The sequence below is a fragment of the Somniosus microcephalus genome, chromosome 4, assembly GCF_052327205.1.
Source record: "Somniosus microcephalus isolate GS21.2 chromosome 4, FLI_Smic_1.0, whole genome shotgun sequence".
Classification (NCBI taxonomy): Eukaryota; Metazoa; Chordata; class Chondrichthyes; order Squaliformes; family Somniosidae; genus Somniosus; species Somniosus microcephalus.
In genome coordinates, this window is record NC_140990.1 from 5,514,180 (window position 1) to 5,540,904 (window position 26,725).

Below are 26,725 nucleotides of genomic sequence, written 5' to 3' on the forward strand. Positions count from 1 at the left end.
TGTTGATGGGGTGAGATGAAGAGGGGTGGGAGGAGGCTGGTGTTGATGGGGTGAGATGAAGAGGGGTGGGAGGAGGCTGGTGTTGATGGGGTGAGATGAAGAGGGGTGGGAGGAGGCTGGTGTTGATGGGGTGAGATGAAGAGGGGTGGGAGGAGGCTGGTGTTGATGGGGTGAGATGAAGAGGGGTGGGAGGAGGCTGGTGTGGATGGGGTGAGATGAAGAGGGGTGGGAGGAGGCTGGTGTTGATGGTGAGATGAAGAGGGGTGGGAGGAGGCTGGTGTTGATGGGGTGAGATGAAGAGGGGTGGGAGGAGGCTGGTGTTGATGGGGTGAGATGAAGAGGGGTGGGAGGAGGCTGGTGTTGATGGTGAGATGAAGAGGGGTGGGAGGAGGCTGGTGTTGATGGGGTGAGATGAAGAGGGGTGGGAGGAGGCTGGTGTTGATGGGGTGAGATGAAGAGGGGTGGAAGGAGGCTGGTGTTGATGGGGTGATGAGATGAAGAGGGGTGGGAGGAGGCTGGTGTTGATGGGGTGAGATGAAGAGGGGTGGGAGGAGGCTGGTGTTGATGGGGTGATGAAGAGCGGTGGGAGGAGGCTGGTGTTGATGGGGTGAGATGAAGAGGGGTGGGAGGAGGCTGGTGTTGATGGGGTGAGATGAAGAGGGGTGGGAGGAGGCTGGTGTTGATGGGGAGAGATGAAGAGGGGGTGGGAGGAGGCTGGTGTTGACGGGTGAGATGAAGAGGGGTGGGAGGAGGCTGGTGTTGATGGGGTGAGATGAAGAGGGGTGGGAGGAGGCTGGTGTTGATGGGGTGAGATGAAGAGGGGTGGGAGGAGGCTGGTGTTGAAGGGGTGAGATGAAGAGGGGTGGGAGGAGGCTGGTGTTGATGGGGTGAGATGAAGAGGGGTGGGAGGAGGCTGGTGTTGATGGGGTGAGATGAAGAGGGGTGGGAGGAGGCTGGTGTGGATGGGGTGAGATGAAGAGGGGTGGGAGGAGGTTGGTGTTTGATGGGGTGATGAAGAGGGGTGGGAGGAGGCTGGTGTTGATGGGGTGAGATGAAGAGGGGTAGGAGGAGGCTGGTGTTGACGGGGTGAGATGAAGAGGGGTGGGAGGAGGCTGGTGTTGATGGGGTGAGATGAAGAGAGGTGGGAGGAGGCTGGTGTTGATGGGGTGAGATGAAGAGGGGTGGGAGGAGGCTGGTGTTGAAGGGGTGAGATGAAGAGGGGTGGGAGGAGGCTGGTGTTGATGGGGTGAGATGAAGAGGGGTGGGAGGAGGCTGGTGTTGATGGGTGAGATGAAGAGGGGAGGGAGGAGGCTGGTGTGGATGGGGCTAGATGAAGAGGGGTGGGAGGAGGTTGGTGTTGATGGGGTGATGAAGAGGGGTGGGAGGAGGCTGGTGTTGATGGGGTGAGATGAAGAGGGGTAGGAGGGGGCTGGTGTTGATGGGGTGAGATGAAGAGGGGTGGGAGGAGGCTGGTGTTGATGGGGTGAGATGAAGAGGGGTGGGAGGAGGCTGGTGTTGATGGGGTGAGATGAAGAGGGGTGGGAGGAGGCTGGTGTTGATGGGGTGAGATGAAGAGGGGTGGGAGGAGGCTGGTGTTGATGGGGTGAGATGAAGAGGGGTGGGAGGAAGCTGGTGTTGATGGGGTGAGATGAAGAGGGGTGGGAGGAGGCTGGTGTTGATGGGGTGAGATGAAGAGGGGTGGGAGGAGGCTGGTGTTGATGGGGTGAGATGAAGAGGGGGTGGGAGGAGGCTGGTGTTGATGGGGTGATGAAGAGGGGTGGGAGGAGGCTGGTGTTGACGGGGTGAGATGAAGAGGGGGTGGGAGGAGGCTGGTGTTGATGGGGTGAGATGAAGAGGGGTGGGAGGAGGCTGGTGTTGATGGGGTGAGATGAAGAGGGGTGGGAGGAGGATGTGTTGATGGGGTGAGATGAAGAGGGGTGGGAGGAGGCTGGTGTTGATGGGGTGATGAAGAGGGGTGGGAGGAGGCTGGTGTTGATGGGGTGAGATGAAGAGGGGTGGGAGGAGGCTGGTGTTGATGGGGTGAGATGAAGAGGGGTGGGAGGAGGCTGGTGTTGATGGTGAGATGAAGAGGGGTGGGAGGAGGCTGGTGTTGATGGGGTGAGATGAAGAGGGGTGGGAGGAGGCTGGTGTTGATGGGGTGAGATGAAGAGGGGTGGGAGGAGGCTGGTGTTGATGGGGTGAGATGAAGAGGGGTGGGAGGAGGCTGGTGTTGATGGGGTGAGATGAAGAGGGGTGGGAGGAGGCTGGTGTTGATGGGGTGAGATGAAGAGTGGTGGGAGGAGGCTGGTGTTGATGGGGTGAGATGAAGAGGGGTGGGAGGAGGCTGGTGTTGATGGGGTGAGATGAAGAGGGGTGGGAGGAGGATGTGTTGATGGGGTGAGATGAAGAGGGGGTGGGAGGAGGCTGGTGTTGATGGGGTGAGATGAAGAGGGGTGGGAGGAGGCTGTTGTTGATGGGGTGAGATGAAGAGGGGTGGGAGGAGGCTGTTGTTGATGGGGTGAGATGAAGAGGAGTGGGAGGAGGCTGGTGTTGATGGGGTGATGAAGAGGGGTGGGAGGAGGCTGGTGTTGATGGGGTGAGATGAAGAGGGGTGGGAGGAGGCTGGTGTTGATGGGTGAGATGAAGAGGGGTGGGAGGAGGCTGGTGTTGATGGGGTGAGATGAAGAGGGGTGGGAGGAGGCTGGTGTTGATGGGGTGAGATGAAGAGGGGTGGGAGGAGGCTGGTGTTGATGGGGTGAGATGAAGAGGGGTGGGAGGAGGCTGGTGTTGATGGGGTGAGATGAAGAGGGGTGGGAGGAGGCTGGTGTGGATGGGGTGAGATGAAGAGGGGTGGGAGGAGGCTGGTGTTGATGGTGAGATGAAGAGGGGTGGGAGGAGGCTGGTGTTGATGGGGTGAGATGAAGAGGGGTGGGAGGAGGCTGGTGTTGATGGGGTGAGATGAAGAGGGGTGGGAGGAGGCTGGTGTTGATGGTGAGATGAAGAGGGGTGGGAGGAGGCTGGTGTTGATGGGGTGAGATGAAGAGGGGTGGGAGGAGGCTGGTGTGGATGGGGTGAGATGAAGAGGGGTGGAGGAGGCTGGTGTTGATGGGGTGAGATGAAGAGGGGTGGGAGGAGGCTGGTGTTGATGGGGTGAGATGAAGAGGGGTGGGAGGAGGCTGGTGTTGATGGGGTGATGAAGAGGGGTGGGAGGAGGCTGGTGTTGATGGGGTGATGAAGAGCGGTGGGAGGAGGCTGGTGTTGATGGGGTGAGATGAAGAGGGGTGGGAGGAGGCTGGTGTTGACGGGGTGAGATGAAGAGGGGTGGGAGGAGGCTGGTGTTGATGGGGTGATGAAGAGGGGTGGGAGGAGGATGTGTTGATGGGGTGAGATGAAGAGGGGTGGGAGGAGGATGTGTTGATGGTGTGATGAAGAGGGGTGGGAGGAGGCTGGTGTTGATGGGGTGAGATGAAGAGGGGTGGGAGGAGGCTGGTGTTGATGGGGTGAGATGAAGAGGGGTGGGAGGAGGCTGGTGTGGATGGGGTGAGATGAAGAGGGGTGGGAGGAGGCTGGTGTTGATGGGGTGAGATGAAGAGGGGTGGGAGGAGGCTGGTGTTGATGGGGTGATGAAGAGCGGTGGGAGGAGGCTGGTGTTGATGGGGTGAGATGAAGAGGGGTGGGAGGAGGCTGGTGTTGATGGGGTGAGATGAAGAGGGGTGGGAGGAGGCTGGTGTTGATGGGGAGAGATGAAGAGGGGGTGGGAGGAGGCTGGTGTTGACGGGGTGAGATGAAGAGGGGTGGGAGGAGGCTGGTGTTGATGGGGTGAGATGAAGAGGGGTGGGAGGAGGCTGGTGTTGATGGGGTGAGATGAAGAGGGGTGGGAGGAGGCTGGTGTTGAAGGGTGAGATGAAGAGGGGTGGGAGGAGGCTAGTGTTGATGGGGTGAGATGAAGAGGGGTGGGAGGAGGCTGGTGTTGATGGGGTGAGATGAAGAGGGGTGGGAGGAGGCTGGTGTGGATGGGGTGAGATGAAGAGGGGTGGGAGGAGGTTGGTGTTGATGGGGTGATGAAGAGGGGTGGGAGGAGGCTGGTGTTGATGGGGTGAGATGAAGAGGGGTAGGAGGAGGCTGGTGTTGATGGGGTGAGATGAAGAGGGGTGGGAGGAGGCTGGTGTGGATAGGGTGAGATGAAGAGGGGTGGGAGGAGGCTGGTGTTGATGGGGTGAGATGAAGAGGGGTGGGAGGAGGCTGGTGTGGATGGGGTGAGATGAAGAGGGGTGGGAGGAGGCTGGTGTTGATGGGGTGAGATGAAGAGGGGTGGGAGGAGGCTGGTGTTGATGGGGTGAGATGAAGAGGGGTGGGAGGAGGCTGGTGTGGATGGGGTGAGATGAAGAGGGGTGGGAGGAGGCTGGTGTTGATGGGGTGAGATGAAGAGGGTGGGAGGAGGCTGGTGTTGATGGGGGTGAGATGAAGAGGGGTGGGAGGAGGATGTGTTGATGGGGTGAGATGAAGAGGGGGTGGGAGGAGGCTGGTGTTGATGGGGTGAGATGAAGAGGGGTGGGAGGAGGCTGGTGTGGATGGGGTGATGAAGAGGGGTGGGAGGAGGTTGGTGTTGATGGGGTGAGATGAAGAGGGGTGGGAGGAGGCTGGTGTGGATGGGGTGAGATGAAGAGGGGTGGGAGGAGGCTGGTGTTGATGGGGTGAGATGAAGAGGGGTGGGAGGAGGATGGTGTTGATGGGGTGAGATGAAGAGGGGTGGGAGGAGGCTGGTGTTGATGGGGTGAGATGAGGAGGGGTGGGAGGAGGCTGGTGTTGATGGGGTGATGAAGAGGGGTGGGAGGAGGCTGGTGTTGATGGGGTGAGATGAAGAGGGGTGGGAGGAGGCTGGTGTTGATGGGGTGAGATGAAGGGTGGGAGGAGGCTGGTGTTGATGGGGTGAGATGAAGAGGGGTGGGAGGAGGCTGGTGTTGATGGGGTGAGATGAAGAGGGGTGGGAGGAGGCTGGTGTTGATGGGGTGAGATGAAGAGGGGTGGGAGGAGGCTGGTGTTGATGGGGTGAGATGAAGAGGGGTGGGAGGAGGCTGGTGTTGATGGGGTGAGATGAGGAGGGGTGGGAGGAGGCTGGTGTTGATGGGGTGAGATGAAGAGGGGTGGGAGGAGGCTGGTGTTGATGGGGTGAGATGAAGAGGGGTGGGAGGAGGCTGGTGTTGATGGGGTGAGATGAGGAGGGGTGGGAGGAGGCTGGTGTTGATGGGGTGAGATGAAGAGGGGTGGGAGGAGGCTGGTGTTGATGGGGTGAGATGAAGAGGGGTGGGAGGAGGCTGGTGTTGATGGGGTGAGATGAAGAGGGGTGGGAGGAGGCTGGTGTTGATGGGGTGAGATGAAGAGGGGTGGGAGGAGGCTGGTGTTGATGGGGTGAGATGAAGAGGGGTGGGAGGGGGCTGGTGTTGATGGGGTGAGATGAAGAGGGGTGGGGGGAGGCTGGTGTTGATGGGGTGAGATGAAGAGGGGTGGGAGGAGGTTGGTGTTGATGGGGTGATGAAGAGGGGTGGGAGGAGGCTGGTGTTGATGGGGTGAGATGAAGAGGGGTGGGGGGAGGCTGGTGTTGATGGGGTGAGATGAAGAGGGGGTGGGAGGAGGCTGGTGTTGATGGGGTGATGAAGAGGGGTGGGAGGAGGATGGTGTTGATGGGGTGAGATGAAGAGGGGTGGGAGGAGGCTGGTGTTGATGGGGTGATGAAGAGTGGTGGGAGGAGGATGGTGTTGATGGGGTGAGATGAAGAGGGGTGGGAGGAGGCTGGTGTTGATGGGGTGAGATGAAGAGGGGGTGGGAGGAGTCTGGTGTTGATGGGGTGAGATGAAGAGGGGTGGGAGGAGGCTGGTGTTGATGGGGTGAGATGAGGGGTGGGAGGAGGCTGGTGTTGATGGGGTGAGATGAAGAGGGGTGGGAGGAGGCTGTTGTTGATGGGCTGAGATGAAGAGGGGTGGGAGGAGGCTGGTGTTGATGGGGTGAGATGAAGAGGGGTGGGAGGAGGCTGGTGTTGATGGGGTGAGATGAAGAGGGGTGGGAGGAGGCTGGTGTTGATGGGGTGATGAAGAGGGGTGGGAGGAGGCTGGTGTTGATGGGGTGAGATGAAGAGGGGCGGGAGGAGGCTGGTGTTGATGGGGTGAGATGAAGAGGGGTGGGAGGAGGCTGGTGTTGATGGGGTGAGATGAAGAGGGGTGGGAGGAGGCTGGTGTTGATGGGGTGAGATGAAGAGGGGTGGGAGGAGGCTGGTGTTGACGGGGTGAGATGAAGAGGGGTGGGAGGAGGCTGGTGTTGATGGGGTGAGATGAAGAGGGGTGGAAGGAGGCTGGTGTTGATGGGGTGAGATGAAGAGGGGTGGGAGGAGGCTGGTGTTGATGGGGTGAGATGAAGAGGGGTGGGAGGAGGCTGGTGTTGATGGGGTGAGATGAAGAGGGGTGGGAGGGGGCTGGTGTTGATGGGGTGAGATGAAGAGGGGTGGGAGGAGGCTGGTGTTGACGGGGTGAGATGAAGAGGGGTGGGAGGAGGCTGGTGTTGATGGGGTGAGATGAAGAGGGGTGGGAGGAGGCTGGTGTTGATGGGGTGAGATGAAGAGGGGTGGGAGGAGGCTGGTGTTGATGGGGTGAGATGAAGAGGGGTGGGAGGAGGCTGGTGTTGACGGGGTGAGATGAAGAGGGGTGGGAGGAGGCTGGTGTTGATGGGGTGAGATGAAGAGGGGTGGGAGGAGGCTGGTGTTGATGGGGTGAGATGAAGAGGGGTGGGAGGAGGCTGGTGTTGATGGGGTGAGATGAAGAGGGGTGGGAGGAGGCTGGTGTTGATGGGGTGAGATGAAGAGGGGTGGGAGGGGGCTGGTGTTGATGGGGTGAGATGAAGAGGGGTGGGAGGAGGCTGGTGTTGACGGGGTGAGATGAAGAGGGGTGGGAGGAGGCTGGTGTTGATGGGGTGAGATGAAGAGGGGTGGGAGGAGGCTGGTGTTGATGGGGTGAGATGAAGAGGGGTGGGAGGAGGCTGGTGTTGATGGGGTGATGAAGAGGGGTGGGAGGAGGATGTGTTGATGGGGTGAGATGAAGAGGGGTGGGAGGAGGCTGGTGTTGATGGGGTGATGAAGAGGGGTGGGAGGAGGCTGGTGTTGATGAGGTGAGATGAAGAGGGGTGGGAGGAGGCTGGTGTTGATGGGGTGAGATGAAGAGGGGTGGGAGGAGGCTGGTGTTGATGGGGTGATGAAGAGGGGTGGGAGGAGGCTGGTGTTGATGGGGTGAGATGAAGAGGGGTGGGAGGAGGCTGGTGTTGATGGGGTGAGATGAAGAGGGGTGGGAGGAGGCTGGTGTTGATGGGGTGAGATGAAGAGGGGTGGGAGGAGGATGTGTTGATGGGGTGAGATGAAGAGGGGTGGGAGGAGGCTGGTGTTGATGGGGTGATGAAGAGGGGGTGGGTGGAGGCTGGTGTTGATGGGGTGATGAAGAGGGGTGGGAGGAGGCTGGTGTTGATGGGGTGAGATGAAGAGGATTGGGAGGAGGCTGGTGTTGATGGGGTGAGATGAAGAGGGGTGGGAAGAGGCTGGTGTAGATGGGGTGAGATGAAGAGGGGGTGGGAGGAGGCTGGTGTTGATGGGGTGAGATGAAGAGGGGTGGGAGGAGGCTGGTGTTGATGGGGTGAGATGAAGAGGGGTGGGAGGAGGCTGGTGTTGACGGGGTGAGATGAAGAGGGGTGGGAGGAGGCTGGTGTTGATGGGGTGAGATGAAGAGGGGTGGGAGGAGGCTGGTGTTGATGGGGTGAGATGAAGAGGGGTGGGAGGAGGATGGTGTGGATGGGGTGAGATGAAGAGGGGTGGGAGGAGGCTGGTGTTGACGGGGTGAGATGAAGAGGGGTGGGAGGAGGCTGGTGTTGATGGGGTGAGATGAAGAAGGGGTGGGAGGAGGCTGGTGTTGATGGGGTGAGATGAAGAGGGGTGGGAGGAGGCTGGTGTTGATGGGGTGAGATGAAGAGGGGTGGGAGGAGGCTGGTGTTGATGGGGTGATGAAGAGGGGTGGGAGGAGGCTGGTGTTGATGGGGTGAGATGAAGAGGGGTGGGAGGAGGCTGGTGTTGATGGGGTGAGATGAAGAGGGGTGGGAGGAGGCTGGTGTTGATGGGGTGATGAAGAGGGGTGGGAGGAGGATGTGTTGATGGGGTGAGATGAAGAGGGGGTGGGAGGAGGCTGGTGTGGAGCATGAACACTGGCACGGACCAGTGGGGCCGAATGGCCTGTCTCTCTGCCGTAAGATTCGATGCAAAATGGCTGCCTATCTTTTCGAAACTCCATTTCAGCTCTTCTGAATGCTTTTTTTTCCCTTCCGCCTTGAGCTATATTTGAAAGGAGGCGAGGCTCCTAAAAGTGTGACAGCGCACGGTCAGTAATCGTGTCCTCCTTCTCTTGCAGAGACTCCCGAGCGTGAAAGGGGAAAAGCGGTCCCTTAAGACGGGAGCGGGCGCGAGGCGAGATGGCGGCTGCGGCCCACCTCCTCCGCAGGGCCTCGGCGAGCGCATGAAGAGACACGGGGCAGGCCGCGATGTCCTGAAGAACGGGTCGTCCGGGGGGTGGATAGTGCCGAGGACCCAAGAGCGATCAGACACAGAGAGAGACAGCGGCGGTCCAATGCCTCCGCCTCGGTGACCCCTGAACCCCCCCCACCCCACCCCGCCGTGACCCCGCTTGCCCCTCACGGGATGTCCTTCAGTGCCACCATTCTCTTCACGCCCCCCGGGCGGTCCCAGGCGGCGCCCGAAGGGGCCGGGGGCAGCACCCCCGCCGGGGGGGAGACCCCCGCCCAGGCCCCCATCCCCATCACGGTGGGCGGCCAGGGCCTGGCAGTCGGCGGCACCGAGCAGCTGCTCCACCTCATCTACCAGCGGCTGCAGACCGCGGCCTCGGCGGCGGAAGAGGCCCTCGGCGTCGCCCGGGCCAACCAGCAGATCCTGCGGGAGCTGCAGCAGGAGGTGAGGCGGCTGGGGAGGGGGGCAGGCGAAGCCCGGGAACCCTCCCCCTCCCCCCAGGACCCGCCCGCCACTCCTGAAGACGTCAAGGCCCCGCTGGAATTCGCCCCGCTCCCCCAGGGGCCGGAGGAGACCCAAGAGACGAGGACGGCGAACTGTCAGCTCCACATCGAGACCACCTCTGCTCAAAACATTGTATGTATATGTGAATTCCCTTCTATATACACAGGGGCTGCTATTGCATAGGATATATGAGGTACCAGGTACAGGGTACTGAATTTGGATGATCAGCCATGATCTCATTGAATGGCGGAGCAGGCTCGAGGGCCCGAATGGCCTACTCCTGCTCCTATCTTCTATGTTTCTATGTTATCCACTTTAGTGGCAAAAACAGGAACGCAGATTATTATCTGAACAACAATAGATTGGGAGGAGGGGAAGTGCAACGAGACCTGGGTGTCCTTGTGCACCAGTCGCTGAAGGTAAGCATGCAGGTGCAGCAGGCGGTTAAGAAGGCAAATGGTATGTTGGCCTTCGTAGCGAGAGGGTTTGAGTACAGGAACAAGGATGTCCTGCTGCAGTTGTACAGGGCCTTGGTGAGACCACACCTTGAGTATTGTGTGCAGTTTTGGTCGCCTTATCTGAGGAAGGATGTTCTTGCCATGGAGGGAGTGCAGCGAAGATTCACCAGACTGATACCTGGGATGGCAGGAATGACGTATGAGGAGAGATTGGGTCGATTAGGCTTATACTCGCTGGAGTTTAGAAGAATGAGAGGGGATCTCATTGAAACTTATAAAATTCTAACAGGACTGGACAGACTGGATGCAGGAAGGATGTTCCCGATGGTCGGGGGAGTCCAGAACCAGGGGTCACAGTCTAAGGATAAGGGGTAAGCCATTTAGGACTGAGATGAGGAGGAATTTCTTCACCCAGAGAGTGGTGAACCTGTGGAATTCTCTACCACAGAAGGCAGTAGAGGCCAATTCATTAAATATATTCAAGAAGGAGTTAGATATATTTCTTAAGGCTAAAGGGATCAAGGGATATGGGGAGAAGGCAGGGACAGGGTACTGAATTTGGATGATCAGCCATGATCTCATTAAATGGCGGAGCAGGCTCGAGGGGCCGAATGGCCTACTCCTGCTCCTACTATGTTTCTATGGAAGAGGTCTCAGGTTTGGGAGGTGCTGCCGAAGAAGCCTTGGCGAGTTGCTGCAGTGCATCTTGTAGATGGTACACACTGCAGCCATGGTGCGCCGGTGGTGGAGGGAGTGAATGTTTAAGGTGGTGGATGGGGTGCCAATCAAGCGGGCTGCTTTGTCCTGGATGGTGTCGAGCTTCTTGAGTGTTGTTGGAGCTGCACTCATCCAGGCAAGTGGAGAGTATTCCATCACACTCCTGACTGGTGCCTTGTCGATGGTGGAAAGGCTTTGGGGAGTCAGGAGGTGAAACACTCGCCGCAGAATACCCAGCCTCTGACCAGCTCTTGTTACCACAGTATTTATGTAGCTGGTCCAGTTGAGGCTCTCGTCAATGGTGACACCTCCGGAGTTAACGTCAAAGATCAGCCATGATCTTATTGAGTGGCGGAGCAGGCTGGAGAGGCCGGTGAGCCTGCTCCTGCTTCGATTCTTATGTTCTTATATTCTTATTCCCTTTATCGCAGACACCCGCTGTTTAACACGTGTCCCGTTTGCCGTCCCGCAGGTGTGCGACTCCTACAGCGCTGTTGCTTCCCCGGTACGCAGGCTGGTGGCCTCCCCCTCGTGCAGGCTGCCCTCGCTGTGCCCGGACACTCGGGCAGGGGCTGACCCGGAACCCGAGCTTTACCCCGAGGCCTCCCAGGGGTCGGAGGACTCCACGGGCTCCAACCTGATGCAGATCGAGGACATTTTCCACTCGACCTTCACCGGCGTCTACCCGGCCGCCTCGGCCTTCTCGGGCCCCTCGCGATGCGGACTGAAGAACTCCCGGAGGAAACGGGATGTGGTGCTGTCGGTGAGTTTTACCCTCCAGTCCTATTCCTCCGTACGCCCGCTGTCCACACACCAGGGGTCACCGGACAGTGATCAGGAGTAGGAACCCAGGCTGATTTCCCCCTCTCTCTAACCCAGGGGTCACTGGACAATGATCAGGAGCAGGAACCCTGGCTGATTTCCCCTCTCTCTAACCCAGGGGTCACTGGGCAGTGATCAGGAGCAGGAACCCTGGCTGATTTCCCCTCTCCCGAACCCAGGGGTCACTGAGCAGTGATCAGGAGCAGGAACCCTGGCTGATTTCCCCTCTCCCTAACCCAGGGGTCACTGGACAGTGATCAGGACCAGGAACCCTAGCTGACTTCCCCCTCTCTCTAACCCAGGGGTCACTGGGCAGTGATCAGGAGCAGGAACCCTGGCTGATTTCCCCTCTCTCTAACCCTTGGGTCACTGGACGGTGATCAGGAGCAGGAACCCTGGCTGATTTCCCCTCTCTCTAACCCAGGGGTCACTGGACAGTGATCAGGAGCAGGTACCCTGGCTGATTTCCCCTCTCTCTTACCCAGGGGTCACTGGGCAGTGATCAGGAGCAGGAACCCTGGCTGATTTCCCATCTCTCTAACCCAGGGGTCACTGGACAGTGATCAGGAGCAGGAACCCTGGCTGATTACCCCTCTCTCTAACCCAGGGGTCACTGGGCAGTGATCAGGAGCAGGAACCCTGTCTGATTTCCCCCTTTCTCTAACCCAGGGGTCACTGGACAGTGATCAGGAGCAGGAACCCTGGCTGATTTCCCCTCTCTCTAACCCAGGGGTCACTGGACAGTGATCAGGAGCAGGAACCCTGGCTGATTTCCCCTCTCTCTAACCCAGGGGTCACTGGGCAGTGATCAGGAGCAGGAACCCTGGCTGATTTCCCCTCTCTCTAACCCAGGGGTCACTGGACAGTGATCAGGAGCAGGAACCCTGGCTGATTTCCCCTCTCTCTAACCCAGGGGTCACTGGACAGTGATCAGGAGCAGGAACCCTGGCTGATTTCCTCTCTCTTTAACCCAGGGGTCACTGGACGGTGATCAGGAGCAGGAACCCTGGCTGATTTCCCTCTCTCTCAAACCCAGGGGTCATTGGACAGCAATCAGGAGCAGGAACCCTGGCTGATTTCCCATCTCTCTAACCCAGGGGTCATTGGACAGTGATCAGGTGCACGAACACTGGCTGATTTCCCCCTCTCTCTAACCCAGGGGTCACTGGGCAGTGATCAGGAGCAGGAACCCTGGCTGATTTCCCATCTCTCTTACCCAGGGGTCATTGGACAATGATCAGGAGCACGAACCCTGGCTGATTTCCCCTGTCTCTAACCCTTGGGTCACTGGACTGTGATCAGGAGCAGGAACCCTGGCTGATTACCCCGCTCTCTAACCCAGGGGTCACTGGACAGTAATCAGGAGCAGGAACCCTGGCTGATTTCCCCTCTCTCTAACCCAGGGGTCACTGGACAGTGATCAGGAGCAGGAACCCTGGCTGATTTCCCCTCTCTCTCTCTAACCCAGGGGTCACTGGACAATGATCAGGAGCAGGAACCGTGGCTGATTTCCCCTCTCTCTCTAACCCAGGGGTCACTGGGCAGTGATCAGGAGCAGGAACCCTGGCTGATTTCCCCCTCTCTCTAACCCAGGGGTCACTGGACGGTGATCAGGAGCAGGAACTCTGGCTGATTTCCCCTCTCTCTAACCCAGGGGTCACTGGGCAGTGATCAGCAGCAGGAACCCTGGCTGATTTCCCCTCTCTCTAACCCAGGGGTCACTGGGCAGTGATCAGGAGCAGGAACCCTGGCTGATTTCCCCCTCTCTCTAACCCAGGGGTCACTGGACAGTGATCAGGAGCAGGAACCCTGGCTGATTACCCCTCTCTCTAACCCAGGGGTCACTGGGCAGTGATCAGGAGCAGGAACCCTGGCTGATTTCCCCCTTTCTCCATCCCAGGGGTCACTGGACAGTGATCAGGAGCAGGAATGCTGGCTGATTTCCTCTCTCTCTAACTCAGGGGTCACTGGGCAGTGATCAGGAGCAGGAACCCTGGCTGATTTCCCCCTCACTCTAACCCAGGGGTCACTGGACGGTGATCAGGAGCAGGAACCCTGGCTGATTCCCCAGCTCTCTAACCCAGCGGTCACTGGACAGTGATCAGGAGCAGGAACCCTGGCTGATTTCCCCTCTCTCTAACCCAGGGGTCACTGGACTGTGATCAGGAGCAGGAACCCTGGCTGATTTCCCCCTCTCTCTAACCCGGGGGTCACTGGATAGTGATCAGGAGCAGGAACCCTGGCTGATTTCCCCCTCTCTCTAACCCAGGGGTCACTGGGCAGTGATCAGGAGCAGGAACCCTGGCTGGTTTCCCCCTCTCTCTAAACCAGGGGTCACTGGGCAGTGATCAGGAGCAGGAAACCTGGCTGATTTCCCATCTCTCTAACCCAGTGGTCACTGGACAGTGATCAGGAGCAGGAACCCTGGCTGATTTCCCCTCTCTCTAACCCAGGGGTCACTGGACGGTGATCAGGTGCAGGAACCCTGGCTGATTTCCCTCTCTCTCTAACCCAGGGGTCACTGGACAGTGATCAGGAGCAGGAACCCTGGCTGATTTCCCCTCTCTCTAACCCAGGGGTCATTGGACAGTGATCAGGTGCATGAACACTGGCTGATTTCCCCCTCTCTCTAACCCAGGGGCCACTGGGCAGTGATCAGGAGCAGGAAACCTGGCTGATTTCCCATCTCTCTAACCCAGTGGTCACTGGACAGTCATCAGGAGCAGGAAACCTGGCTGATTTCCCCCTCTCTCTAACCCAGGGGTCACTGGACAGTGATCAGGAGCAGGAACCCTGGCTGATTACCCCTCTCTCTAACCCAGGGGTCACTGGGCAGTGATCAGGAGCAGGAACCCTGGCTGATTTCCCCCTTTCTCCATCCCAGGGGTCACTGGACAGTGATCAGGAGCAGGAATGCTGGCTGATTTCCTCTCTCTCTAACTCAGGGGTCACTGGGCAGTGATCAGGAGCAGGAACCCTGGCTGATTTCCCCCTCACTCTAACCCAGGGGTCACTGGACGGTGATCAGGAGCAGGAACCCTGGCTGATTCCCCAGCTCTCTAACCCAGCGGTCACTGGACAGTGATCAGGAGCAGGAACCCTGGCTGATTTCCCCTCTCTCTAACCCAGGGGTCACTGGACTGTGATCAGGAGCAGGAACCCTGGCTGATTTCCCCCTCTCTCTAACCCAGGGGTCACTGGGCAGTGATCAGGAGCAGGAACCCTGGCTGGTTTCCCCCTCTCTCTAAACCAGGGGTCACTGGGCAGTGATCAGGAGCAGGAAACCTGGCTGATTTCCCATCTCTCTAACCCAGTGGTCACTGGACAGTGATCAGGAGCAGGAACCCTGGCTGATTTCCCCTCTCTCTAACCCAGGGGTCACTGGACGGTGATCAGGTGCAGGAACCCTGGCTGATTTCCCTCTCTCTCTAACCCAGGGGTCACTGGACAGTGATCAGGAGCAGGAACCCTGGCTGATTTCCCCTCTCTCTAACCCAGGGGTCATTGGACAGTGATCAGGTGCATGAACACTGGCTGATTTCCCCCTCTCTCTAACCCAGGGGCCACTGGGCAGTGATCAGGAGCAGGAAACCTGGCTGATTTCCCATCTCTCTAACCCAGTGGTCACTGGACAGTCATCAGGAGCAGGAAACCTGGCTGATTTCCCCCTCTCTCTAACCCAGGGGTCACTGGACAGTGATCAGGAGCAGGAACCCTGGCTGATTTCCCCTCTCTCTAACCCAGGGGTCACTGGACAGTGATCAGGAGCAGGAACCCAGGCTGATTTCCCCTCTCTCTAACCCAGGGGTCACTGGACGGTGATCAGGAGCAGGAACCCTGGCTGATTTCCCTCTCTCTCTAACCCAGGGGTCACTGGACAGTGATCAGGAGCAGGAACCCTGGCTGATTTCCCTCTCTCTCTAACCCAGGGGTCACTGAGCAGTGATCAGGAGCAGGAACCCTGGCTGATTACCCCTCTCCCTAATCCAGTGGTCACTGGACAGTGATCAGGAGCAGGAACCCTGGCTGATTTCCCCTCTCTCTAACCCAGGGGTCACTGGACAGTGATCAGGAGCAGGAACCCTGGCTGATTTCCCTTTCTCTCTAACCCAGTGGTCACTTGACAGTGATCAGGAGCAGGAACCCTGGCTGATTTCCCCTCTCTCTTACCCAGGGGTCACTGGACAGTGATCAGGAGCAGGAACCCTAGCTGACTTCCCCCTCTCTCTAACCCAGGGGTCACTGGGCAGTGATCAGGAGCAGGAACCCTGGCTGATTTCCCCTCTCTCTAACCCTTGGGTCACTGGACGGTGATCAGGAGCAGGAACCCTGGCTGATTTCCCCTCTCTCTAACCCAGGGGTCACTGGACAGTGATCAGGAGCAGGTACCCTGGCTGATTTCCCCTCTCTCTTACCCAGGGGTCACTGGGCAGTGATCAGGAGCAGGAACCCTGGCTGATTTCCCATCTCTCTAACCCAGGGGTCACTGGACAGTGATCAGGAGCAGGAACCCTGGCTGATTACCCCTCTCTCTAACCCAGGGGTCACTGGGCAGTGATCAGGAGCAGGAACCCTGTCTGATTTCCCCCTTTCTCTAACCCAGGGGTCACTGGACAGTGATCAGGAGCAGGAACCCTGGCTGATTTCCCCTCTCTCTAACCCAGGGGTCACTGGACAGTGATCAGGAGCAGGAACCCTGGCTGATTTCCCCTCTCTCTAACCCAGGGGTCACTGGGCAGTGATCAGGAGCAGGAACCCTGGCTGATTTCCCCCTCACTCTAACCCAGGGGTCACTGGACGGTGATCAGGAGCAGGAACCCTGGCTGATTCCCCAGCTCTCTAACCCAGGGGTCACTGGACAGTGATCAGGAGCAGGAACCCTGGCTGATTTCCCCTCTCTCTAACCCAGGGGTCACTGGACAGTGATCAGGAGCAGGAACCCTGGCTGATTTCCCCTCTCTCTAACCCAGGGGTCAGTGGACAGTGATCAGCAGCACGAACCCTGGCTGATTTCCCCTCTCTCTAACCCTTGGGTCAATGGACGGTGATCAGGAGCAGGAACCCTGGCTGATTTCCAATCTCTCTAACCCAGGGGTCACTGGACAGTGATCAGGAGCAGGAACCGTGGCTGATTTCCCATCTCTCTAACCCAGGGGTCACTGGACAGTGATCAGGAGCAGGAACCGTGGCTGATTTCCCATCTCTCTAACCCAGGGGTCACTGGACGGTGACCAGGAGCAGGAACCCTGGCTGATTGCCCCCTCTCTCTAACCCAGGGGTCACTGGGCAGTGATCAGGAGCAGGAACCCTGGCTGGTTTCCCCTCTCTCTAACCCAGGGGTCACTGGACCGTGATCAGGAGCAGGAACCCTGGCTGATTTCCCCTCTCTCTAACCCAGAGGTCACTGGGCAGTGATCAGGAGCAGGAACCCTGGCTGATTTCCCCTCTCTCTAACCCAGGGGTCACTGGACAGTGATCAGGAGCAGGTACCCTGGCTGATTTCCCCTCTCTCTTTAACCCAGGGGTCACTGGACGGTGATCAGGAGCAGGAACCCTGGCTGATTTCCCTCTCTCTCTAACCCAGGAGTCACTGGGCAGTGATCAGGAGCAGGAACCCTGGCTGATTTCCCTCTCTCTCTAACCCAGGGGTGACTGAGCAGTGATCAAGAGCAGGAACCCTGGCTGATTACCCCTCTCTCTAACCCTTGGGTCACTGGACGGTGATCAGGAGCAGGAACCCTGGCTGATTTGCCCTCACTCTAACCCAGGGGTCACTGGACAGTGATCAGGAGCAGGAACCCTGGCTGATTTCCCCTCTCTCTAACCCAGGGGTCACTGGGCAGTGATCAGGAGCAGGAACCCTGGCTGATTTCCCATCTCTCTAACCCAGGGGTCACTGGACAGTGATCAGGAGCAGGAACCCTGGCTGATTTCCCCTCTCTCTAACCCAGGGGTCACTGGGCAGTGATCAGGAGCAGGAACCCTGGCTGATTTCCCCTCTCTCTAACCCAGGGGTCACTGGGCAGTGATCAGGAGCAGGAACCCTGGCTGATTTCCCCCTCTCTCTAACCCAGGGGTCACTGGGCAGTGATCAGCAGCAGGAACCCTGGCTGATTTCCCCTCTCTCTAACCCAGGGGTCACTGGGCAGTGATCAGGAGCAGGAACCCTGGCTGATTTCCCCCTCTCTCTAACCCTTGGGTCACTGGACGGTGATCAGGAGCAGGAACCCTGGCTGATTTCCCCTCACTCTAACCCAGGGGTCACTGGACAGTGATCAGGAGCAGGAACCCTGGCTGATTTCCCCTCTCTCTAACCCAGGGGTCACTGGGCAGTGATCAGGAGCAGGAACCCTGGCTGATTTCCCATCTCTCTAACCCAGGGTTCACTGGACAGTGATCAGGAGCAGGAACCCTGGCTGATTTCCCCCTTTCTGCATCCCAGGGGTCACTGGACAGTGATCAGGAGCAGGAACCCTGGCTGATTTCACCACTCTCTAACCCAGGGGTCACTGGCCAGTGATCAGGAGCAGGAATGCTGGCTGATTTCCTCTCTCTCTAACTCAGGGGTCACTGGGCAGTGATCAGGAGCAGGAACCCTGGCTGATTTCCCCCTCACTCTAACCCAGGGGTCACTGGACGGTGATCAGGAGCAGGAACCCTGGCTGATTCCCCAGCTCTCTAACCCAGGGGTCACTGGACAGTGATCAGGAGCAGGAACCCTGGCTGATTTCCCCTCTCTCTAACCCAGGGGTCACTGGACAGTGATCAGGAGCAGGAACCCTGGCTGATTTCCCCTCTCTCTAACCCAGGGGTCAGTGGACAGTGATCAGCAGCACGAACCCTGGCTGATTTCCCCTCTCTCTAACCCTTGGGTCAATGGACGGTGATCAGGAGCAGGAACCCTGGCTGATTTCCAATCTCTCTAACCCAGGGGTCACTGGACAGTGATCAGGAGCAGGAACCGTGGCTGATTTCCCATCTCTCTAACCCAGGGGTCACTGGACAGTGATCAGGAGCAGGAACCGTGGCTGATTTCCCATCTCTCTAACCCAGGGGTCACTGGACGGTGACCAGGAGCAGGAACCCTGGCTGATTGCCCCCTCTCTCTAACCCAGGGGTCACTGGGCAGTGATCAGGAGCAGGAACCCTGGCTGGTTTCCCCTCTCTCTAACCCAGGGGTCACTGGACCGTGATCAGGAGCAGGAACCCTGGCTGATTTCCCCTCTCTCTAACCCAGAGGTCACTGGGCAGTGATCAGGAGCAGGAACCCTGGCTGATTTCCCCTCTCTCTAACCCAGGGGTCACTGGACAGTGATCAGGAGCAGGTACCCTGGCTGATTTCCCCTCTCTCTTTAACCCAGGGGTCACTGGACGGTGATCAGGAGCAGGAACCCTGGCTGATTTCCCTCTCTCTCTAACCCAGGAGTCACTGGGCAGTGATCAGGAGCAGGAACCCTGGCTGATTTCCCTCTCTCTCTAACCCAGGGGTGACTGAGCAGTGATCAAGAGCAGGAACCCTGGCTGATTACCCCTCTCTCTAACCCTTGGGTCACTGGACGGTGATCAGGAGCAGGAACCCTGGCTGATTTGCCCTCACTCTAACCCAGGGGTCACTGGACAGTGATCAGGAGCAGGAACCCTGGCTGATTTCCCCTCTCTCTAACCCAGGGGTCACTGGGCAGTGATCAGGAGCAGGAACCCTGGCTGATTTCACCACTCTCTAACCCAGGGGTCACTGGCCAGTGATCAGGAGCAGGAACCCTGGCTGATTTCCCCCTCTCTCTAACCCAGGGGTCACTGGGCAGTGATCAGGAGCAGGAACCCTGGCTGATTCCCCCTCTCTCTAACCCAGGGGTCACTGGGCAGTGATCAGGAGCAGGAATCCTGGCTGATTTCCCCTCTCTCTAACCCAGGGGTCACTGGGCAGTGATCAGGAGCAGAAACCCTGGCTGATTTCCCCTCTCTCTAACCCAGGGGTCACTGGACAGTGATCAGGAGCAGGAACCCTGGCTAATTTCCCCTCTCTCTAACCCAGGGGTCACTGGGCAGTGATCAGCAGCAGGAACCCTGGCTGATTTCCCCTCTCTCTAACCCAGGGGTCACTGGGCAGTGATCAGGAGCAGGAACCCTGGCTGATTTCCCCTCTCTCTAACCCAGGGGTCACTGGACGGTGATCAGGAGCAGGAACTCTGGCTGATTTCCCCTCTCTCTAACCCAGGGGTCACTGGGCAGTGATCAGCAGCAGGAACCCTGGCTGATTTCCCCTCTCTCTAACCCAGGGGTCTCTGGGCAGTGATCAGGAGCAGGAACCCTGGCTGATTTCCCCCTCTCTCTAACCCAGGGGTCACTGGACAGTGATCAGGAGCAGGAACCCTGGCTGATTACCCCTCTCTCTAACCCAGGGGTCACTGGGCAGTGATCAGGAGCAGGAACCCTGGCTGATTTCCCCCTTTCTCCATCCCAGGGGTCACTGGACAGTGATCAGGAGCAGGAATGCTGGCTGATTTCCTCTCTCTCTAACTCAGGGGTCACTGGGCAGTGATCAGGAGCAGGAACCCTGGCTGATTTCCCCCTCACTCTAACCCAGGGGTCACTGGACGGTGATCAGGAGCAGGAACCCTGGCTGATTCCCCAGCTCTCTAACCCAGCGGTCACTGGACAGTGATCAGGAGCAGGAACCCTGGCTGATTTCCTCTCTCTCTAACCCAGTGGTCACTGGGCAGTGATCAGGAGCAGGAACCCTGGCTGATTTCCCCCTCTCTCTAACCCGGGGGTCACTGGATAGTGATCAGGAGCAGGAACCCTGGCTGATTTCCCCCTCTCTCTAACCCAGGGGTCACTGGGCAGTGATCAGGAGCAGGAACCCTGGCTGGTTTCCCCCTCTCTCTAAACCAGGGGTCACTGGGCAGTGATCAGGAGCAGGAAACCTGGCTGATTTCCCATCTCTCTAACCCAGTGGTCACTGGACAGTGATCAGGAGCAGGAACCCTGGCTGATTTCCCCTCTCTCTAACCCAGGGGTCACTGGACGGTGATCAGGTGCAGGAACCCTGGCTGATTTCCCTCTCTCTCTCACCCAGGGGTCACTGGACAGTGATCAGGAGCAGGAACCCTGGCTGATTTCCCCTCTCTCTAACCCAGGGGTCATTGGACAGTGATCAGGTGCATGAACACTGGCTGATTTCCCCCTCTCTCTAACCCAGGGGTCACTGGGCAGTGATCAGGAGCAGGAAACCTGGCTGATTTCCCATCTCTCTAACCCAGTGGTCACTGGACAGTCATCAGGAGCAGGAAACCTGGCTGATTTCCCCCTCTCTCTAACCCAGGGGTCACTGGACAGTGATCAGGAGCAGGAACCCTGGCTGATTTCCCCTCTCTCTAACCCAGGGGTCACTGGATGGTGATCAGGAGCAGGAACCCTGGCTGATTTCCCTCTCTCTCTAACCCAGGGGTCACTGGACAGTGATCAGGAGCAGGAACCCTGGCTGATTTCCCTCTCTCTCTAACCCAGGGGTCACTGAGCAGAGATCAGGAGCAGGAACCCTGGCTGATTTCCCCCTCTCTCTAACCCAGGGGTCACTGAGCAGTGATCAGGAGCAGGAACCCTGGCTGATTACCCCTCTCTCTAACCCAGGGGTCACTGGGCAGTGATCAGGAGCAGGAACCCTGGCTGATTTCCCCTCTCTCTAACCCTTGGGTCACTGGACGGTGATCAGGAGCAGGAACCCTGGCTGATTTCCCCTCTCTCTAACCCAGGGGTCACTGGACAGTGATCAGGAGCAGGAACCCTGGCTGATTTCCCTTTCTCTCTAACCCAGTGGTCACTTGACAGTGATCAGGAGCAGGAACCCTGGCTGATTTCCCCTCTCTCTAACCCAGGGGTCACTGGACAGTGATCAGGAGCAGGAACCCTGGCTGATTTCCCCTCTCTCTAACCCTTGGGTCACTGGACGGTGATCAGGAGCAGGAACCCTGGCTGATTTCCCCTCTCTCTAACCCAGGGGTCACTGCACAGTGATCAGGAGCAGGTACCCTGGCTGATTTCCCCTCTCTCTTACCCAGGGGTCACTGGGCAGTGATCAGGAGCAGGAACCCTGGCTGATTTCCCCCTTTCTCTAACCCAGGGGTCACTGGACAGTGATCAGGAGCAGGAACCCTGGCTGATTTCCCCTCTCTCTAACCCAGGGGTCACTGGACAGTGATCAGGAGCAGGAACCTTGGCTGATTTCCCCTCTCTCTAACCCAGGGGTCACTGGGCAGTGATCAGGAGCAGGAACCCTGGCTGATTTCCCCTCTCTCTAACCCAGGGGTCACTGGACAGTGATCAGGAGCAGGAACCCTGGCTGATTTCCCCTCTCTCTAACCCAGGGGTCACTGGACAGTGATCAGGAGCAGGAACCCTGGCTGATTTCCTCTCTCTTTAACCCAGGGGTCACTGGACGGTGATCAGGAGCAGGAACCCTGGCTGATTTCCCTCTCTCTCTAACCCAGGGGTCATTGGACAGCAATCAGGAGCAGGAACCCTGGCTGATTTCCCATCTCTCTAACCCAGGGGTCACTGGGCAGTGATCAGGAGCAGGAACCCTGGCTGATTTCCCATCTCTCTAACCCAGGGGTCACTGGGCAGTGATCAGGAGCAGGAACCCTGGCTGATTTCCCCTCTCTCTAACCCAGGGGTCATTGGACAGTGATCAGGTGCACGAACACTGGCTGATTTCCCCCTCTCTCTAACCCAGGGGTCACTGGGCAGTGATCAGGAGCAGGAACCCTGGCTGATTTCCCATCTCTCTTACCCAGGGGTCATTGGACAGTAATCAGGTGCACGAACACTGGCTGATTTCCCCTCTCTCTCTAACCCTTGGGTCACTGGGCAGTGATCAGGAGCAGGAACCCTGGCTGATTTCCCCTCTCTCTAACCCAGGGGTCACTGGACAGTGATCAGGAGCAGGAACCCTGGCTGATTTCCCCTCTCTCTAACCCTTGGGTCACTGGACGGTGATCAGGAGCACGAACACTGGCTGATTACCCCGCTCTCTCTAAACCAGGGGTCACTGGACAGTAATCAGGAGCAGGAACCCTGGCTGATTTCCCCTCTCTCTAACCCAGGGGTCACTGGACAGTAATCAGGAGCAGGAACCCTGGCTGATTTCCCCTCTCTCTCTAACCCAGGGGTCACTGGGCAGTGACCAGGAGCAGGAACCCTGGCTGATTGCCCCCTCTCTCTAACCCAGGGGTCACTGAGCAGTGATCAGGAGCAGGAACCCTGGCTGATTACCCCTCTCTCTAACCCTTGGGTCACTGGACGGTGATCAGGAGCAGGAACCCTGGCTGATTTCCCCTCACTCTAACCCAGGGGTCACTGGACAGTGATCAGGAGCAGGAACCCTGGCTGATTTCCCCTCTCTCTAACCCAGGGGTCACTGGGCAGTGATCAGGAGCAGGAACCCTGGCTGATTTCCCATCTCTCTAACCCAGGGTTCACTGGACAGTGATCAGGAGCAGGAACCCTGGCTGATTACCCCTCTCTCTAACCCAGGGGTCACTGGGCAGTGATCAGGAGCAGGAACCCTGGCTGATTTCCCCCTTTCTCCATCCCAGGGGTCACTGGACAGTGATCAGGAGCAGGAACCCTGGCTGATTTCACCACTCTCTAACCCAGGGGTCACTGGCCAGTGATCAGGAGCAGGAATGCTGGCTGATTTCCTCTCTCTCTAACTCAGGTGTCACTGGGCAGTGATCAGGAGCAGGAACCCTGGCTGATTTCCCCTCTCTCTAACCCAGGGGTCACTGGACAGTGATCAGGAGCAGGAACCCTGGCTGATTTCCCCTCTCTCTAACCCAGGGGTCACTGGACGGTGATCAGGAGCAGGAACCCTGGCTGATTTCCCCTCTCTCTAACTCAGGGGTCACTGGGCAGTGATCAGGAGCAGGAACCCTGGCTGATTTCCCCTCTCTCTAACCCAGGGGTCACTGGACAGTGATCAGGAGCAGGAACCCTGGCTGATTTCCCCTCTCTCTAACCCAGGGGTCACTGGACAGTGATCAGGAGCAGGAACCCTGGCTGATTTCCCCTCTCTCTAACCCAGGGGTCACTGGACAGTGATCAGGAGTAGGAACCCTGGCTGATTTCCCCTCTCTCTAACCCAGGGGTCAGTGGACAGTGATCAGGAGCACGAACCCTGGCTGATTTCCCATCTCTCTAACCCAGGGGTCACTGGACAGTGATCAGGAGCAGGAACCCTGGCTGATTACCCCTCTCTCTAACCCAGGAGTCACTGGGCAGTGATCAGGAGCAGGAACCCTGGCTGATTTCCCCCTTTCTCCATCCCAGGGGTCACTGGACAGTGATCAGGTGCAGGAACCCTGGCTGATTTCACCACTCTCTAACCCAGGGGTCACTGGCCAGTGATCAGGAGCAGGAACCCTGGCTGATTTCCCCCTCTCTCTAACCCAGGGGTCACTGGGCAGTGATCAGGAGCAGGAACCCTGGCTGATTCCCCCTCTCTCTAACCCAGGGGTCACTGGACAGTGATCAGGAGCAGGAACCCTGGCTGATTTCCCCTCTCTCTAACCCAGGGGTCACTGGGCAGTGATCAGGAGCAGGAACCCTGGCTGATTTCCCCTCTCTCTAACCCAGGGGTCACTGGACAGTGATCAGGAGCAGGAACCCTGGCTGATTTCCCCTCTCTCTAACCCAGGGGTCACTGGACAGTGATCAGGAGCAGGAACCCTGGCTGATTTCCCCTCTCTCTAACCCAGGGGTCACTGGGCAGTGATCAGGAGCAGGAACCCTGGCTGATTTCCCATCTCTCTAACCCAGGGGTCACTGGACAGTGATCAGGAGCAGGAACCCTGGCTGATTACCCCTCTCTCTAACCCAGGGGTCACTGGGCAGTGATCAGGAGCAGGAACCCTGGCTGATTTCACCACTCTCTAACCCAGGGGTCACTGGCCAGTCATCAGGAGCAGGAATGCTGGCTGATTTCCTCTCTCTCTAACCCAGGGGTCACTGGACTGTGATCAGGAGCAGGAACCCTGGCTGATTTCCCCCTCACTCTAACCCAGGGGTCACTGGACAGTGATCAGGAGCAGGAACCCTGGCTGATTTCCCCCTCACTCTAACCCAGGGGTCACTGGACAGTGATCAGGAGCAGGAACCCTGGCTGATTTCACCACTCTCTAACCCAGGGGTCAGTGGACAGTGATCAGGAGCAGGAACCCTGGCTGATTTCACCACTCTCTAACCCAGAGGTCACTGGACAGTGATCAGGAGCAGGAATGCTGGCTGATTTCCTCTCTCTCTAACTCAGGGGTCACTGGGCAGTGATCAGGAGCAGGAACCCTGGCTGATTTCCCCTCTCTCTAACCCAGGGGTCACTGGACAGTGATCAGGAGCAGGAACCCTGGCTGATTTCCCCTCTCTCTAACCCAGGGGTCAGTGGACAGTGATCAGGAGCACGAACCCTGGCTGATTTCCCCTCTCTCTAACCCTTGGGTCAATGGACGGTGATCAGGAGCAGGAACCCTGGCTGATTTCCCATCTCTCTAACCCAGGGGTCAATGGACGGTGATCAGGAGCAGGAACCCTGGCTGATTACCCCTCTCTCTAACCCAGGGGTCACTGGGCAGTGATCAGGAGCAGGAACCCTGGCTGATTTCACCACTCTCTAACCCAGGGGTCACTGGCCAGTGATCAGGAGCAGGAATGCTGGCTGATTTCCTCTCTCTCTAACTCAGGGGTCACTGGGCAGTGATCAGGAGCAGGAACCCTGGCTGATTTCCCCCTCACTCTAACCCAGGGGTCACTGGACGGTGATCAGGAGCAGGAACCCTGGCTGATTCCCCAGCCCTCTAACCCAGGGGTCACTGGACAGTGATCAGGAGCAGGAACCCTGGCTGATTGCCCCCTCTCTCTAACCCAGGGGTCACTGGGCAGTGATCAGGAGCAGGAACCCTGGCTGGTTTCCCCTCTCTCTAACCCAGGGGTCACTGGACCGTGATCAGGAGCAGGAACCCTGGCTGATTTCCCCTCTCTCTAACCCAGAGGTCACTGGGCAGTGATCAGGAGCAGGAACCCTGGCTGATTTCCCCTCTCTCTAACCCAGGGGTCACTGGACAGTGATCAGGAGCAGGTACCCTGGCTGATTTCCCCTCTCTGTTTAACCCAGGGGTCACTGGACGGTGATCAGGAGCAGGAACCCTGGCTGATTTCCCTCTCTCTCTAACCCAGGAGTCACTGGACAGTGATCAGGAGCAGGAACCCTGGCTGATTTCCCGCTCTCTCTAACCCAGGGGTCACTGGGCAGTGATCAGGAGCAGGAACCCTGGCTGATTTCCCCTCTCTCTAACCCAGGGGTCATTGGACAGTAATCAGGAGCACGAACCCTGGCTGATTTCCCCTCTCTCTCTAACCCAGGGGTCACTGGGCTGTGACCAGGAGCAGGAACACAGGCTGATTGCCCCCTCTCTCTAACCCAGGGGTGACTGAGCAGTGATCAAGAGCAGGAACACTGGCTGATTACCCCTCTCTCTAATCCTTGGGTCACTGGACGGTGATCAGGAGCAGGAACCCTGGCTGATTTGCCCTCACTCTAACCCAGGGGTCACTGGACAGTGATCAGGAGCAGGAACCCTGGCTGATTTCCCCTCTCTCTAACCCAGGGGTCACTGGGCAGTGATCAGGAGCAGGAACCCTGGCTGATTTCCCATCTCTCTAACCCAGGGGTCACTGGACAGTGATCAGGAGCAGGAACCCTGGCTGATTACCCCTCTCTCTAACCCAGGGGTCACTGGGCAGTGATCAGGAGCAGGAACCCTGGCTGATTTCCCCCTTTCTCCATCCCAGGGGTCACTGGACAGTGATCAGGTGCAGGAACCCTGGCTGATTTCACCACTCTCTAACCCAGGGGTCACTGGCCAGTGATCAGGAGCAGGAACCCTGGCTGATTTCCCCCTCTCTCTAACCCAGGGGTCACTGGGCAGTGATCAGGAGCAGGAACCCTGGCTGATTCCCCCTCTCTCTAACCCAGGGGTCACTGGACAGTGATCAGGAGCAGGAACCCTGGCTGATTTCCCCTCTCTCTAACCCAGGGGTCACTGGGCAGTGATCAGGAGCAGGAACCCTGGCTGATTTCCCCTCTCTCTAACCCAGGGGTCACTGGGCAGTGATCAGGAGCAGGAACCCTGGCTGATTTCCCCTCTCTCTAACCCAGGGGTCACTGGACAGTGATCAGGAGCAGGAACCCTGGCTGATTTCCCCTCTCTCTAACCCTTGGGTCACTGGACGGTGATCAGGAGCAGGAACCCTGGCTGATTTCCCCTCACTCTAACCCAGGGGTCACTGGGCAGTGATCAGGAGCAGGAACCCTGGCTGATTTCCCCTCTCTCTAACCCAGGGGTCACTGGACAGTGATCAGGAGCAGGAACCCTGGCTGATTTCCCCTCTCTCTAACCCTTGGGTCACTGGACGGTGATCAGGAGCAGGAACCCTGGCTGATTTCCTCTCTCTCTAACCCAGGGGTCACTGGGCAGTGATCAGGAGCAGGAACCCTGGCTGATTTCCCCTCTCTCTAACCCAGGGGTCACTGGGCAGTGATCAGGAGCAGGAACCCTGGCTGATTTCCCCTCTCTCTAACCCAGGGGTCACTGGACAGTGATCAGGAGCATGAACCCTGGCT

General features: G+C 58.2%; 2 protein-coding genes across 2 annotated transcripts in view; one reads left to right on the forward strand and one right to left on the reverse strand.

Moving 5' to 3' along the window:
• tox4b (TOX high mobility group box family member 4 b) overlaps positions 1-8,542 on the reverse strand; it is a 44,365-nt gene extending 35,823 nt beyond the window's left edge. The window contains exon 1 of the mRNA XM_085983681.1: positions 8,405-8,542. Within this exon, the coding sequence (XP_085839807.1) occupies positions 8,405-8,542 (138 nt within the window). The remainder of the gene's footprint in view (positions 1-8,404) is intronic.
• Positions 8,441-26,725, forward strand: part of LOC147118210 (uncharacterized protein C14orf93-like) — a 65,491-nt gene continuing 47,206 nt past the window's right edge. The window contains exons 1-2 of the mRNA XM_085984302.1: positions 8,441-9,184; positions 10,700-10,990. Of these exons, the coding sequence (XP_085840428.1) occupies positions 8,723-9,184; positions 10,700-10,990 (753 nt within the window). The 5' untranslated portion in view covers positions 8,441-8,722. The remainder of the gene's footprint in view (positions 9,185-10,699; positions 10,991-26,725) is intronic.